Below are 12,191 nucleotides of genomic sequence, written 5' to 3'. Positions count from 1 at the left end.
TAGGGATGGTCCCACTGGACAGGCCCAGGCCTAACCTGCCGTTAGTGGCCTCTCCACACGCATAAATCTTCCCCTCGACCGTCACTGCAACAGTGACACAATGGTTAGATACACCATATGTGCATGTTATAGGAGAACATAAACTCCAAAAACATTTATCACCCACCTGCAAAGAGGCTTTTGGACCCACCGGCCACTTGTACCACATTGAGTGCAGAGAGAGTTTCAGAGAAGGAGGGCACCTTGATCTGTGAGGGACACAAACAAAATTGATTAGAGAATGCAGCAGCTGCTGAGCTACTCCCACACGCTCACCCAAAGGATGTGTCTGGTCCCCTCTGCTGTACATTTTCTACAGTGTCACATCCTCAAATGTGGCTTATCAAACAGCAAGCACACATTGCTACATAATTACAAGACACAGCATTGGCCTGTGTTTCAGATCTGATACACTGGGTTCACTGGTGGAAAGTTCCAAAGCATAATACCGTATTTAAAAAAGGGAAATATTGTACTTTTTTACTCCACTAAATTAACAGCTATAGTTACTTGTCACTTGAAGGTGAATGATTTGAATTTTACATTCAAAACATTATAGTCATCTTATAAAGACACATTGTTATAAACTACCGCACTAGGTTACATAGTTAAAATGACCTCCACCTTGACCAGCTATAACATCAAAATCCTTATATGTCAATTCAGCAGTGATAATAATCTAATAATGTAAAATAATATACCACTCTAAAAGGGGCTATTCTGCTGCATAAAATACTTTTACTTTTGATACTTAAAGTGCATTTTGCCACTAATACCTTTATACTCTTACACAAGTAAAAATTGGAGGTCTTTTACTTGTAATAAGAGTATTTTTACAGCACATTATTGCTATACTATCTGAATACTGCTTCCATCACTGTTTGGAGAAAGTAGTGATCAATATAATGACTAGAAAAACACTTTTCAATTCATAATATGGGTGTTGTGTACAGTAAGACATGGATACGGGACCCGACGGGCCGGGCCGGGTTCGGACAGATATTTAGAAATTATGGTCGGGGTCGGGCTCGGTCACATCAGCGCGATAAGGCATTTGTTGTAAAATGATGCTGCAGCTCCTTTTAAGAGAGCTCAGTGCGTGTGTGCGAGTGAGTGTGTGAGGTTAAGTGGGCAGAAGAGAGATAGCCTAGAGAAAGAGGAAGCATGCGTGTTGTAGATCATGCAACCGGAGCAGAGTTAGTGGTTATTCATGTTATAAAGTCGGCCCTGGAGGTAACCAGTTTCTCCTGGTTTTCTGATCACGGTCGGAAACGAAGCGATCAGGAAAGGTTAACCCATTGAATATGTTAACAGCTGATTAACGTGCGCTTGTTGCCCCTTGTGCGCTGATGCGCTCATCTGTTGACATTTCCAAATGCCTTCCTACAGTTGCTTAATAAAAGCTTTCCACAAATGTAGCCTACATGTGTCATTAGTATGAGGGAAAAAAAATTTGATTTTAACTGTGTCGGGCTCGGACGCAAATTTCTTAATGCATGTCGTACACGGGCCGGCCTCGGACAGAAAAATTCGGCCCGATCCGGACTCTAGTGTACAGCTCAGACTAACTTAGTTAGCAATTTATGGAGAGGATTTGAGGCATGTAAACCATAGGCTAGTTTAGCAATTGGCTAATGTTGGGTTAAATATACACAAGCTGCACCTTAGAACCCTTGAGTCCTCCCAACTGGTCCTTGTCATTCAGCCCCCAGACAAACACTTTGGTCCTGATGGTGGCTGCAGACTCCAACCCTGATGACTTCTTCCGAGCAAGACTAAAGGACAAAAAAAAAACAAAAACAAAAAAAAACGTTCTTATTTTGATTGTTAAGTTTTTTAAATATTATTTTTTTAAACAGCCATGTTCAAGTTAACCTTGCTGTATAGTTAATTTTCACTACGGGAAATGGATTAAACACACTCAGTAAATAAATAAATAAAATGCAATTTCATATCATTATGGACTATTATTATTACAATAACTGTGTCTAAAATGTTGTAAAAACAAAACTTGCTAAAGAAGTCCACAATGGACCTACAATCATTAGATCTGAGCTAAAAAAGTAATTTAGTTAGTTCTTATGCCCACATTGATTTTACATTCATTCGGCTTAGGTGGTGCCAAGTCTTATAATGGTAGGGAAAACTCTTAATGTTTCTTAATGGTCCCCAACCATGGTAAGCTTTCATAATGGCATGAAGACATGCACCTGTGGGCATATATACATCAACATCTATTAAGCTATGTCAGCAGACACATGCTCTACATCCTCAATTTAGGGGTTCACTTATCAAATTGATTGCCCTGCATCAGTAGAACCCCCTGCCAGATTTCTCATGCTTGCTAAAGATGAGAAAAACATCTACAACCACACTTATTCCTTCATGCGTTTGACAATCTAGCACTGAAACATTTATTCCTTGGCCTGCCATACCTCCCAGTGGCAGTTTTGTCATCATCCTCTTCTTCATTGTCAGATGCCAGGAAAGGGACTGTGGCCAGGTCTTCATCCTCGGCTCTGATGCGTCCAACAATGCCAAGCCCGTGAATCTTGCAGTCTATACCAGAGCTGCGGCACTGCTTGATTGCAATCTCGATGTATCTGTGATACTGGGGGGAAAGACACCATTGAAGTTATTACAACCCCAATCTTTAGGGTAATAAACAATGATTAGATAGTCAAGTTGATGTCAATTATTAGGTCAGACCACTATATTCCACTAGGCGTGTCTAGGCGAGCAATCATGGCCATGCAAGTCAATGTTTGATATTCCACCAGGCGCGTCCCAGAAGTGTGCATGGAGCTGCTCCGCTAAAGATACGTGCCAGGTCTATTTTTCACCCAAGGAGTGGGGGCGAGAGCAAGAAGTGGAACAGCGAGAGCATCCAGTCAATTTACCAAAAGACACCCCCCAATATCGTATATGTCTCCTCTACAACACCATGGACTACAAGAGATTCATCTTGGAGATGGAAAAAAAATACAAGATATTAACATTATACCACATCACAGATCCTTTTTTATCAGGACAATGCCAGAAAAGAGAAGGCATGGAGTTTAATTGCAGGAGTGCTTGAAGTGGAAGGTAGATACTAGCTAATAAACAAGTGATTGTTCTTTCAAGTACTTGTAGAGACAATAAAATCTGCGAGTGGGGCAGCAAGACGCTTAGCTTCTGAGAGGCTCCTGGTGTGGTATGGCGTGTGGCAGAGGACGAACAAAACCAGAACGCAGCACAGACGCTCCCATTGGCAAATACGGGTTAGCGAACTAACCTCAGTACAGTCACTCAGGAGAGGGACAGTGGTGTCTGTAGGATTGATGTTAATTGACTTCAGCTCAATCAAGTTGTTCAAAGAGCTTCCACCTGTATATTAAGAAAAATAAAAACATTACTTATGATGATCAAAACTTAAACATGTCAAGAACACCATGTTGTTAATGCAAGAGGAACTATTTGAAGAGCAAACAGTAGATTACAAATGCAAACTAAGAGGCAAAAATACACCCATGTTGGTAAACTTTTAAAAGAACGACATAAAATCAACTCGCCTGACACCACCACTAGTGAGGGCATGTAGCTGCTGTCCGCTGGATCCACAGTCATCTTCAGCCTGTGCACCAGAACGTCTGGGAAGAGCTCGAGACGAATCCAGTGCTGTGGAGGAAAGAAAGCCAAATTGTGTCAGGAGGTGATGCATTACACTTTAATAAAGCTAAACTAAATAGACTCTCATGCAGCTTATTGGAGTATGCAATTCAATCTCGTGCCTTTCCCTGCGAGCCGGAGGACTGCCAACACTGATCACTGCAGTCAATGAGGCGCGAGGCCTGGTTTACGGAGGATGAGACATTGAGGCTCTTGACAGCACGGGACCAGTCGTCAATAAGCATCCCGCGCTGGCTGCTGTGATGCTTCTTGAGCTGTTTTCCTGAGCGGCCGCAGAATGCTGGAGACTGGCCTAATTGTAGGGGAAATAAACAATGGTAAGCCTGTTGTTGCACACAAAAACATAACATATACAATACAATCACCTTGAGTCCTTTTTATATCGTGGTCCATGATGGCGCCAGTGTTTGCGGCCTGCCGTCTGTCACCGCTGTGTGTGTGTTTGTTTATGCTGTTTTTGTCACTTGTTGCGCAAAATGTTCACCCTCTGCTGGTGTATGATCGCCAGGCACTAATGGATATTCAACTCTCTGCCAAAGACCTAGTAAAGTCAGATTATGGATATAAAAATCTGCCGCCGCTTCTATCAGGGATCCCAGCCTACCTGTGCCGGCCCACAGCTCCACTTCCCCGGCTGAAACTCTACCGCCGTAGGGGTAAACGCAGCGGACGGCTGGTGAGGATGAAGGCCCGCCTCGACATGACTTCCTGGACAGAATACTGTGTGGTCTGTCGCCCCCCCACCTTGAGGCGATTGTGGGACCCTGCCCCTGCCGATTCCTGGTTGGTAGGCCTACCTACTGTGGGTCTGGTCGGGGTGTTAGAGCCTCGCGGCCCCTGCTCTCCTCGTCCCCGTGGGCGCGGGGTGAATTTTCGAAACCTGCGGCCTCTGTGTCGGGTTCCCAGGGCAGTCAACGCCGCCGACTCGCCGCACCCTGCCAGGTTCGGCCTGGTTAACGCTAGATCGCTAGCGAAAAAAACTTTTATTCTGAATGACTTCTTCACTTCCCATGGATTGGATTTCTTTTTTATAACAGAGACGTGGATGACTGTTGGTGAGTCCAGTGCTTTCTCTGAATTATTGCCGCATGATTGTTGTTATTTTAACTCCCCACGGATATCGGGTCGAGGAGGAGGAATAGCAACTGTGTACAAGAATAACTATAAATGTAAACAACTATTGCTTGAATCCGTGCACACAAGCTTTGAACTCAGCTTATTCGAGCTGGGCTGCTCTCACAAAGTGCTGTGTGCAGTGGTCTATCGGCCTCCCAAATATAATAAGGATTTTATAAATGACTTGTTGGGGATTTTAATATCCATGTGTGTTGTCCTGATAAGCCAATGGCAAAAGACTTCTTATATCTTACTGACTCTTTTAACCTTGTGCAATATGTGTCTGGCCCCACACATGAACACGGGCACACACTTGATCTTGTCCTATCCTTTGGTTTGCCTGTTATTAACTTAGAGATCTGCGATGCAGTATTCTCTGACCACATGCCTGTATTATTTGAGTCTGTAATTGCTTTTAACACATTTAAACCTTGCGCTGCTGCTAGGCGTTGTCGGATAATTAACCCTTCCACTGCTGCTCAGTTTTCATCTGTCTTCAGTCAGAATAGTGCCATACCAGACTATTTGTGATGATCCAGAAGAGCTCAGCTTATGGCTTAAGTCCACTTCTCAATTGGTTATAGACAGGGTAGCTCCATTGAAGAGTAGGCAGCCTAAAGCAAAAGCAGAGCCCTGGCTAAATGACACAGTTCGTGCTATAAGACGTGACTGCCGTAATGCTGAGCGCAAATGGAAGAAGCTGAATGTGTCGTTTCAAATAGTACGAGATTGCTGGCATCATTATCAGACAATTTTAAAAGAAGCTAAAAGGAAATATTTGTCTGATATTATTCTGTCTAACTCCAACAACCATCGTATGTTGTTCAAAACTATTGATTCTGTTCTTAACGTACAGCAAATTGCCTGTGCCGACGCCTCTCATGCTGTGTGTGAACAATTTCTTCATTTTTTTTACTGAGAAGGTCACTTCTATTAGGGCAAAAATGACACCTTCTACTAATGATTATTCCATTTCGGTTGTCTGTTCTGCTGTCTTTGGGAAGTTTGAACCTGTTACTCAGTTTGCACTACAGCAGATTGTTGGCCACATGAAGCCTTCAGGTTCTCCAAGTGACATTGTCCCTCCTCGACTTTTTAAGGATGTTTTCCCTACTAGATGTCCATCTGTTCTTGCAGTTGTCAATAGTAGCCTTTCCTCAGGCGTGGTCACTGGAGATTTTAAACATGCAGTAGTCCAACCTTTAATTAAAAAACCTGGACTCGACCCTGCAGATCTAGCCAATTTCAGGCCTATATCAAAACTACCTTTCATATCTAAAATACTGGAAAAGCTGGTTTACAGTCAACTAATGGCCTTTTTGGAAGAACACAACATTCTTGAAGTCTTCCAATCCGGTTTTAAAACTCTGCACAGCACAGAAACTGCTCTTTTAAGAGTATTTAATGATATATTTCTAGCTACTGACTCTGGTGACTGTGTTGTTTTGGTGCTTCTTGATCTAACTACTGCATTTGACACGGTGGACCATGAAATCCTGATCTCACGTTTGGAGCAGTGGGTGGGAATCAAGGGTGTAGCTCTCAGCTGGTTCAGGTCCTATTTGGAAGGCCGCACTTTCTGTGTCAGCTGTGGTGACTGTGTCCTCCTCTGCTCCTCACTCATGTGGGGTCCCACAGGGCTCTGTTTTAGGCCCTCTTCTTTTCTCTCTCTATCTGCTCCCGCTTGGTTCAATACTTAGGAAGCATGGCATTCCATTCCACTGCTATGCTGACGACAGCCAAATCTATGTGCCACTTAAAAAGAGCAACTCTCTAAGACCACTGCTCCACATAAAGGCCTGGATGGCTTCTAACTTTTTAAGTTTTAATGAAACTAAAACAGAAGTGATGGTTTTTGGTGTCCACACTGGGACCCCTCCTGTCAATCTGGGTCCCTTGGCTCAATATGTCAAGCTAACAGTTACCAATCTAGGGATTAAAATTGACTCAGATATTAAGATGGACAAACAGATTGGGGCGGTGGTTAAAGCAGGCTTTTTCCAATTACGGCAGTTATAAAGCCAATTCTTACTAGGCAGCACTTTGAGACAGTAATACACGCCTTTGTGACCACTAGGTTGGATTATTGTAACTCCCTATATGTAGGCACCAGTGCCGCTTCAGTTGCTCGTCTTCAGATGGTACAAAATACTGCGGCGCGTCTCTTAACGGGAGCACGTAAATATGAGCACATTACTCCTGTTTTAGCTTCACTCCACTGGCTCCCTGTATATTTTAGGATCCAATTTAAAATTAATTTGCTTGTATTTAAATCCTTAAATGGTCTTGCCCCATCATACTTGTCCGACTTGCTTCACCCTTACACTCCGACACGCTCACTCAGGTCAGCTGATCAACTGCGCCTGAGTGTTCCTAAAACAAAGTGGAAACTTAAAGGGGATCGTGCTTTTGCAGCTCCAAAAATATGGAATGAGCTACCTCTGCCTATTAGACAGGCTTCTTCACTGTCTACTTTTAAATCTCTTCTTAAAACCCACCTTTTTTCCTTGGCATTTCCCAGCAGAGGCTGACATTTTTGTGCAATTATTTTGACTGTGATACTGTTTTAAATGTAGATGTTGTAAATGTTTTAAAATTATTTTAAATTTTTTCTGTACAGCACCTTGTGCAACGTTGGCTGCTTTTAAAGTGCTTTATAAATAAATTTGATTGATTGATTGATATACTATGTAGGTGAATGTGTGACCAACCAGGCTCGTTGATTCTGCCAAAGGAATGCCTGGTGTTGTGTTTGCGGGTCTTGAAGCAGTTTTCACAGAAGTCAAAGTCGTCACAGTTCCTGCATTTGAATCTGGGGCCGTTTATGGGAAACATCTGACAGCCATCACACCTGCAGACGAGACAAGTTGCACTTGAACATATTGAGATACATAGTTAATTGGGCAGACAGACACCTTAAATATATCCATACCTCACTCCAGGGTGAACACTGGGCACCAGTTCCATTTCAGACAGCAAGCCAGTCCAGTGGGACTGCTGAGGGAAGTCTACTATCACATCCTTTCCATTGGCACTGAAAGCTAAAAACAAAAAAACATGTAGCTCTCTTAGTACAGAAAACAGTGGATTCAGCAAACAGCATCTTTAATAGAGGTGTTTGTTCAAATTATAAATAAAACAAAAATTGAAGTCCTACGAAATATGTGATGACGAGTTCGGGGGGGTTAAGGATAGGAGGGGATGTGTTCATGTTGTAAATTGTATGTTTTGTATTTTGTTTAAAAACAAAACTGTTAATCAAAACAACAAAAATTGAAGATACTTTTTTTTTTGAAGACAATTTTAAAGGCTACAGAAAATGTCTTACCTTTCACAACCCCAACGCTCCTGTGAGTGACAGAGCCCCATTTGTACTTTGGTGTGGTGACTGTGGGTTTCACCCTCACTTTGTCACCAATCTTTATGTGGGAGGGGGAACTTTGAGGTGGGAATCCTGAAGAAAAAATAAATAATAATAATGACCCCATAGAAATTGTCATAGGGTGAAGAGAAAAAGTTTTTTACCCGAAGCACTCACTTCTCGTTATCATTATAAGCATCAGCTCACATTAAAATCACATAAACTTACCAAGTAGCTCGATGTGGATGTAGCGGACCCAGTACGTTCCTCCTTTTTGCTGCCAGTCACACTGCACATTTAAGTCATGAAGCCCATCTCTGTCCAGCTTGATCACCTTGCCGACATCTCCGTCATACACTTCCTCGTACGTTCTGCAGCACTTCACCATCATCCCCACCTGCAGAGAAATCAGGGATCTGTCAGACTTGTGTCACATTTCATTAAAGCAGCTTTAAAAAAAATAAAAATAAAATAAAAGGCTGCTGCTCTTACCTGAATGTTCTCTCTCACATACACAGCGTAATCATCGTTGCTTTGGAAATCTGATCTCTTCTTAAATGTCTGGCTTTCAGTCACCACTGCACCTGGAGGCTAATGTTACACACAGGCAATATTACATTAATCATGTCATGAGGAGAATTTGACAGGCTCTGTGACAAGTGACCCAGTCTATTATTGAGTGGGGTATGGCAGAACTGAAAAGAGAAAGTAATGTACCACAGGGAATGTCGGCTCGGCCTCCTCCAGCTCCTCTAGCACCTCCTCATCAGAGTATTCATCTGACACAGTGTCGGCATCTGACACCTCAGTGACGTGAACGTCTGGATGGTCCAGCAGCCAGCCCACCAGAGCCTCAACACCTGATGCATATGCTCAATTACTCTCGAAAAGTAGATCTCCAATATTATATCACATAGTGACACAAATATAGAAGACATGCTGTGGCAGTGACAGCTACAGAGCTACAGAAAAGTGATGGAAAGTTTTGCAAACAAGTATTCCTATGTACAAATTCAAGTTTGTGTCATATTAAATTATACCTGGGACACCAGAGGCGCTGCCTGTAGTTCCAGACAGCGACTTCAAGGCAAACTCAATGTTTTTCCGTGGGAAACCCATCTCCATAAGCTGGAGGACTATGGGTAGTGGAGGTACAGGGGAGGTCTTCTGCTTCTTCTGTTTGGGAGGTCGGACATGTTGTATGGTGACAGGCGTGGTGGCCTCACTGGAGCTGCTCTCCTCAAACAGTGGAGAGGACGGGTGGGCGGATTCCACAGCCAGGTACTGACACACTGCCAGAGCTGCAGCCTACATACACAGCGATACACAGATTACGCTGAGCTCAAACCAAATACACCAGCTCTACTGTGTGCAACATTACAACACTGAACCTGAGAGAGGCCAAGTGACTCACCTCCATCTCTTGCCTGTCAAAAATGGCTTTGATAGGGGAAGGCTGAGTGGCAGCAGACAGCAGCTGCTGCAGGAGGATCAATGGAGGCAGCGGACCCTCAGGGGACAAGTCTCCCACATCAGGAGATGACACCACTGGGTCCTCTGCACACACAAAAAATAAATAAAACAAATGGAGAGGTGTCATGAAAAAGCCCAAACAGAAAAACTAGATAACAGCAAAATGGTGCCTGAAACTTCTTCTGTGAACAACTCCGTTTACATCCACACCCCAGTCTCAGGGAAATCTCCAAAGTGTGCGAGGTAAGCAGATTGGTTAATTAGGCACTCCCACACAGTAGCTGCTGTTCTGTATCAAAATAATACTGTACTAATTGTGTAAACATGACCAAATGTCCACCCAGTCCACCCACACACATCCAAATAATAATTTATATCTTATAAAAATGCTCTGATATGTGAGGTACAGACACATTTTCTATGCACTCTTTTTTTTTTTGTAATTGCAATGAATCTCCAATCAATTCAAAACCAAAATGACACAATAAATGCAGTTAAATATAACTGGATGTGAAGTCCTATGGAAACAGGGCATAAATAGGATTTGTACAACACTGAACTGGACTAAGCAGCAATAGTTTTCCATAAAAACTGTCCTAACCAACTTTGAAGACTAAAAGACACAGCCTTTCACTGGGTGAGGTCTTACCACTGGGGTTGGGTCCTATGTCCACAACTGCCGCCTGGGAGAGTATCTGCCTGAGTTTGTCCTGATGAGAGAGCAGGGCCCGTCCCGCCTTTAAAATATAAAGCCTGAGCTGCTGGCACCGCAGCAAATGGATGTCCACCTGGTCAGCTGGAAACACAATTAAGGTTTGATTAAATCCACTGGACTAGACCTTAGAACTAGACTAGAACAATCAACCAAACCCTTACAGATTAAAAGCTTTCGTCGTGATAATTACTGGAAAACAGATATGGTATTATTTATCATACAATTAATTAATGTGTATTGCCAGGGCACTTTACCAGAAATGTGTTTAAATACAGTCAATATTTGTTTATTTTATATGTTTATGCGTCACATCTACATTTATGAATCAAGTCTACAACATTTGTTTTTGCACCTCTCTGTGGTTTCTGTACCTGTAAGCCCTCGACTGAGGGACTTCTTCATGTGTTGTTTCTCCAGTTTGCTTCCAGCCAGGCTGACCAGCTGGGCCCAAACTGCAAGCATGGGCTCAGTGAAGGGCAAGTTCTGCACACTGAAGGATACTGCAGGCAGCTGAGCAAAATGACAGCAACAAATACGAAAATCAGTATTTTATTGGTCTATTGAACTTAAAGTAAAATGAGAGCTAATGTGGTATATATGTGGTTATATGTACAGATATGTCAATCCAAACCCTTCCATACCGGTTTGAGATGGCTGAGCAAGCAAACCCTACAAGTCCTCATCTCATAAAATTGGACAGTGATGCGTCCTTTTGGGGTGATGCGAGTGACTGTTCCCTCTCCATATTCCTCATGAATAACTTGGCCTCCTAGCCTGAGACGCCCATCAATTCCTCCAATGACTGCCATCACTGCCATCAGACTGCCCACTCTCGGTCCATCAGAATCAGGAAAATACTCCTCAAGGAAACACTGAAATAGAGAGGGGAGACATTTCCAATCACAATTTTTTATCAATTAAGCAAGAATGAAAGTTACCATTTTAAAAAACAAAATAATTGAAACCATAATAGTGCAATTTTTTCTTACTGCTTTAGACTGACAGCCTGCCATAACATCTCCAATGGAGCTCAGCTGAGTGTTGATGTAATCATTTATCATGCTGTTCCACTGGCCAAGAGAGTGCAGAGTGCGCAGAACGGAAACAATCTCCTCAGCCAGTGTGCTGCTGTGAGTGGCTGTAAGAGACGCCTGAGGGCGGGACTTTCTCCTTCGCAGGGAACCCTCTGTGCAGAGGAAGTAGCAATTTAACAATACGTAAAAAATAAACATCACATTTTCAGTGAGAGCTCGAGTATGATTCAAGACCGTACCTCTGAGAAGTGGCAGGTCTGAGGAGCAGGTGCTTAGTAGGCTTCCCAGAAAGTTAAACAACTTCTCCACCAGGAACTTCATGTCCTGAGAGCGCTCCGTCTTGTCCCATGAGGGCAAGACTGCCTGCAGGAGACGTAGTGCCAGGATCTGGACACAAACACACAGCAAGACAAGACAAGTGTTACTTTCACAAAGTTGGTTGCATTCCAGAAATGTTTGGCAAATGAGAAATAACTTTGCAGAACAATACACAAGTCTACTTCTCTGAGGTTCTACCTAATAACATACTTTCCTAGCAGCACATCTAACACATGATAGTAATTATCCCACCTGTCTCTGCAGAGTGATGGCATTGAAGGACTGGTGTCCCTCAACAATTCGGATCAGCAGGCTAATCCATGCAGAGGTGCTGAGCGTGCTGCACATTTGGGGCATGAGAGCAATGCTGCGTATGAAGCCCAGCGTAGACCAGCTCCTGTGCTGCTCCCGAGAGACCAGCCGGTGGGAGTGACACCCTGACAACAAAGATGGGTCTTTTAGA

At 43.3% G+C, this 12,191-nt stretch overlaps 1 protein-coding gene across 4 annotated transcripts in view; it reads right to left on the bottom strand.

The window, feature by feature from the left end:
* herc2 (HECT and RLD domain containing E3 ubiquitin protein ligase 2) overlaps nt 1-12,191 on the bottom strand; it is a 57,806-nt gene that overhangs the window by 22,044 nt on the left and 23,571 nt on the right. For all 4 annotated transcript variants that reach the window (XM_039810362.1, XM_039810366.1, XM_039810363.1 and 1 more), the window contains 21 exons: nt 11,981-12,165; nt 11,650-11,797; nt 11,366-11,562; nt 11,018-11,248; nt 10,748-10,886; nt 10,311-10,457; nt 9,603-9,745; nt 9,229-9,496; nt 8,906-9,048; nt 8,681-8,779; nt 8,417-8,585; nt 8,156-8,281; nt 7,760-7,868; nt 7,539-7,678; nt 3,813-4,003; nt 3,594-3,699; nt 3,317-3,408; nt 2,475-2,650; nt 1,703-1,814; nt 167-248; nt 1-84 (listed from right to left, as the gene is read on the bottom strand). The exon at nt 1-84 is cut by the window's left edge and continues 151 nt beyond it. In XM_039810362.1, the coding sequence (XP_039666296.1) occupies nt 1-84; nt 167-248; nt 1,703-1,814; nt 2,475-2,650; nt 3,317-3,408; nt 3,594-3,699; nt 3,813-4,003; nt 7,539-7,678; nt 7,760-7,868; nt 8,156-8,281; nt 8,417-8,585; nt 8,681-8,779; nt 8,906-9,048; nt 9,229-9,496; nt 9,603-9,745; nt 10,311-10,457; nt 10,748-10,886; nt 11,018-11,248; nt 11,366-11,562; nt 11,650-11,797; nt 11,981-12,165 (3,087 nt within the window). The remainder of the gene's footprint in view (nt 85-166; nt 249-1,702; nt 1,815-2,474; nt 2,651-3,316; nt 3,409-3,593; nt 3,700-3,812; nt 4,004-7,538; nt 7,679-7,759; nt 7,869-8,155; nt 8,282-8,416; nt 8,586-8,680; nt 8,780-8,905; nt 9,049-9,228; nt 9,497-9,602; nt 9,746-10,310; nt 10,458-10,747; nt 10,887-11,017; nt 11,249-11,365; nt 11,563-11,649; nt 11,798-11,980; nt 12,166-12,191) is intronic.

Source organism: Perca fluviatilis, chromosome 9 (genome assembly GCF_010015445.1).
Source record: "Perca fluviatilis chromosome 9, GENO_Pfluv_1.0, whole genome shotgun sequence".
NCBI classification, from domain to species: Eukaryota; Metazoa; Chordata; class Actinopteri; order Perciformes; family Percidae; genus Perca; species Perca fluviatilis.
The sequence above is the reverse complement of the archived record's forward strand: the minus strand, read 5'-3'. Positions and strand labels throughout refer to the sequence as shown.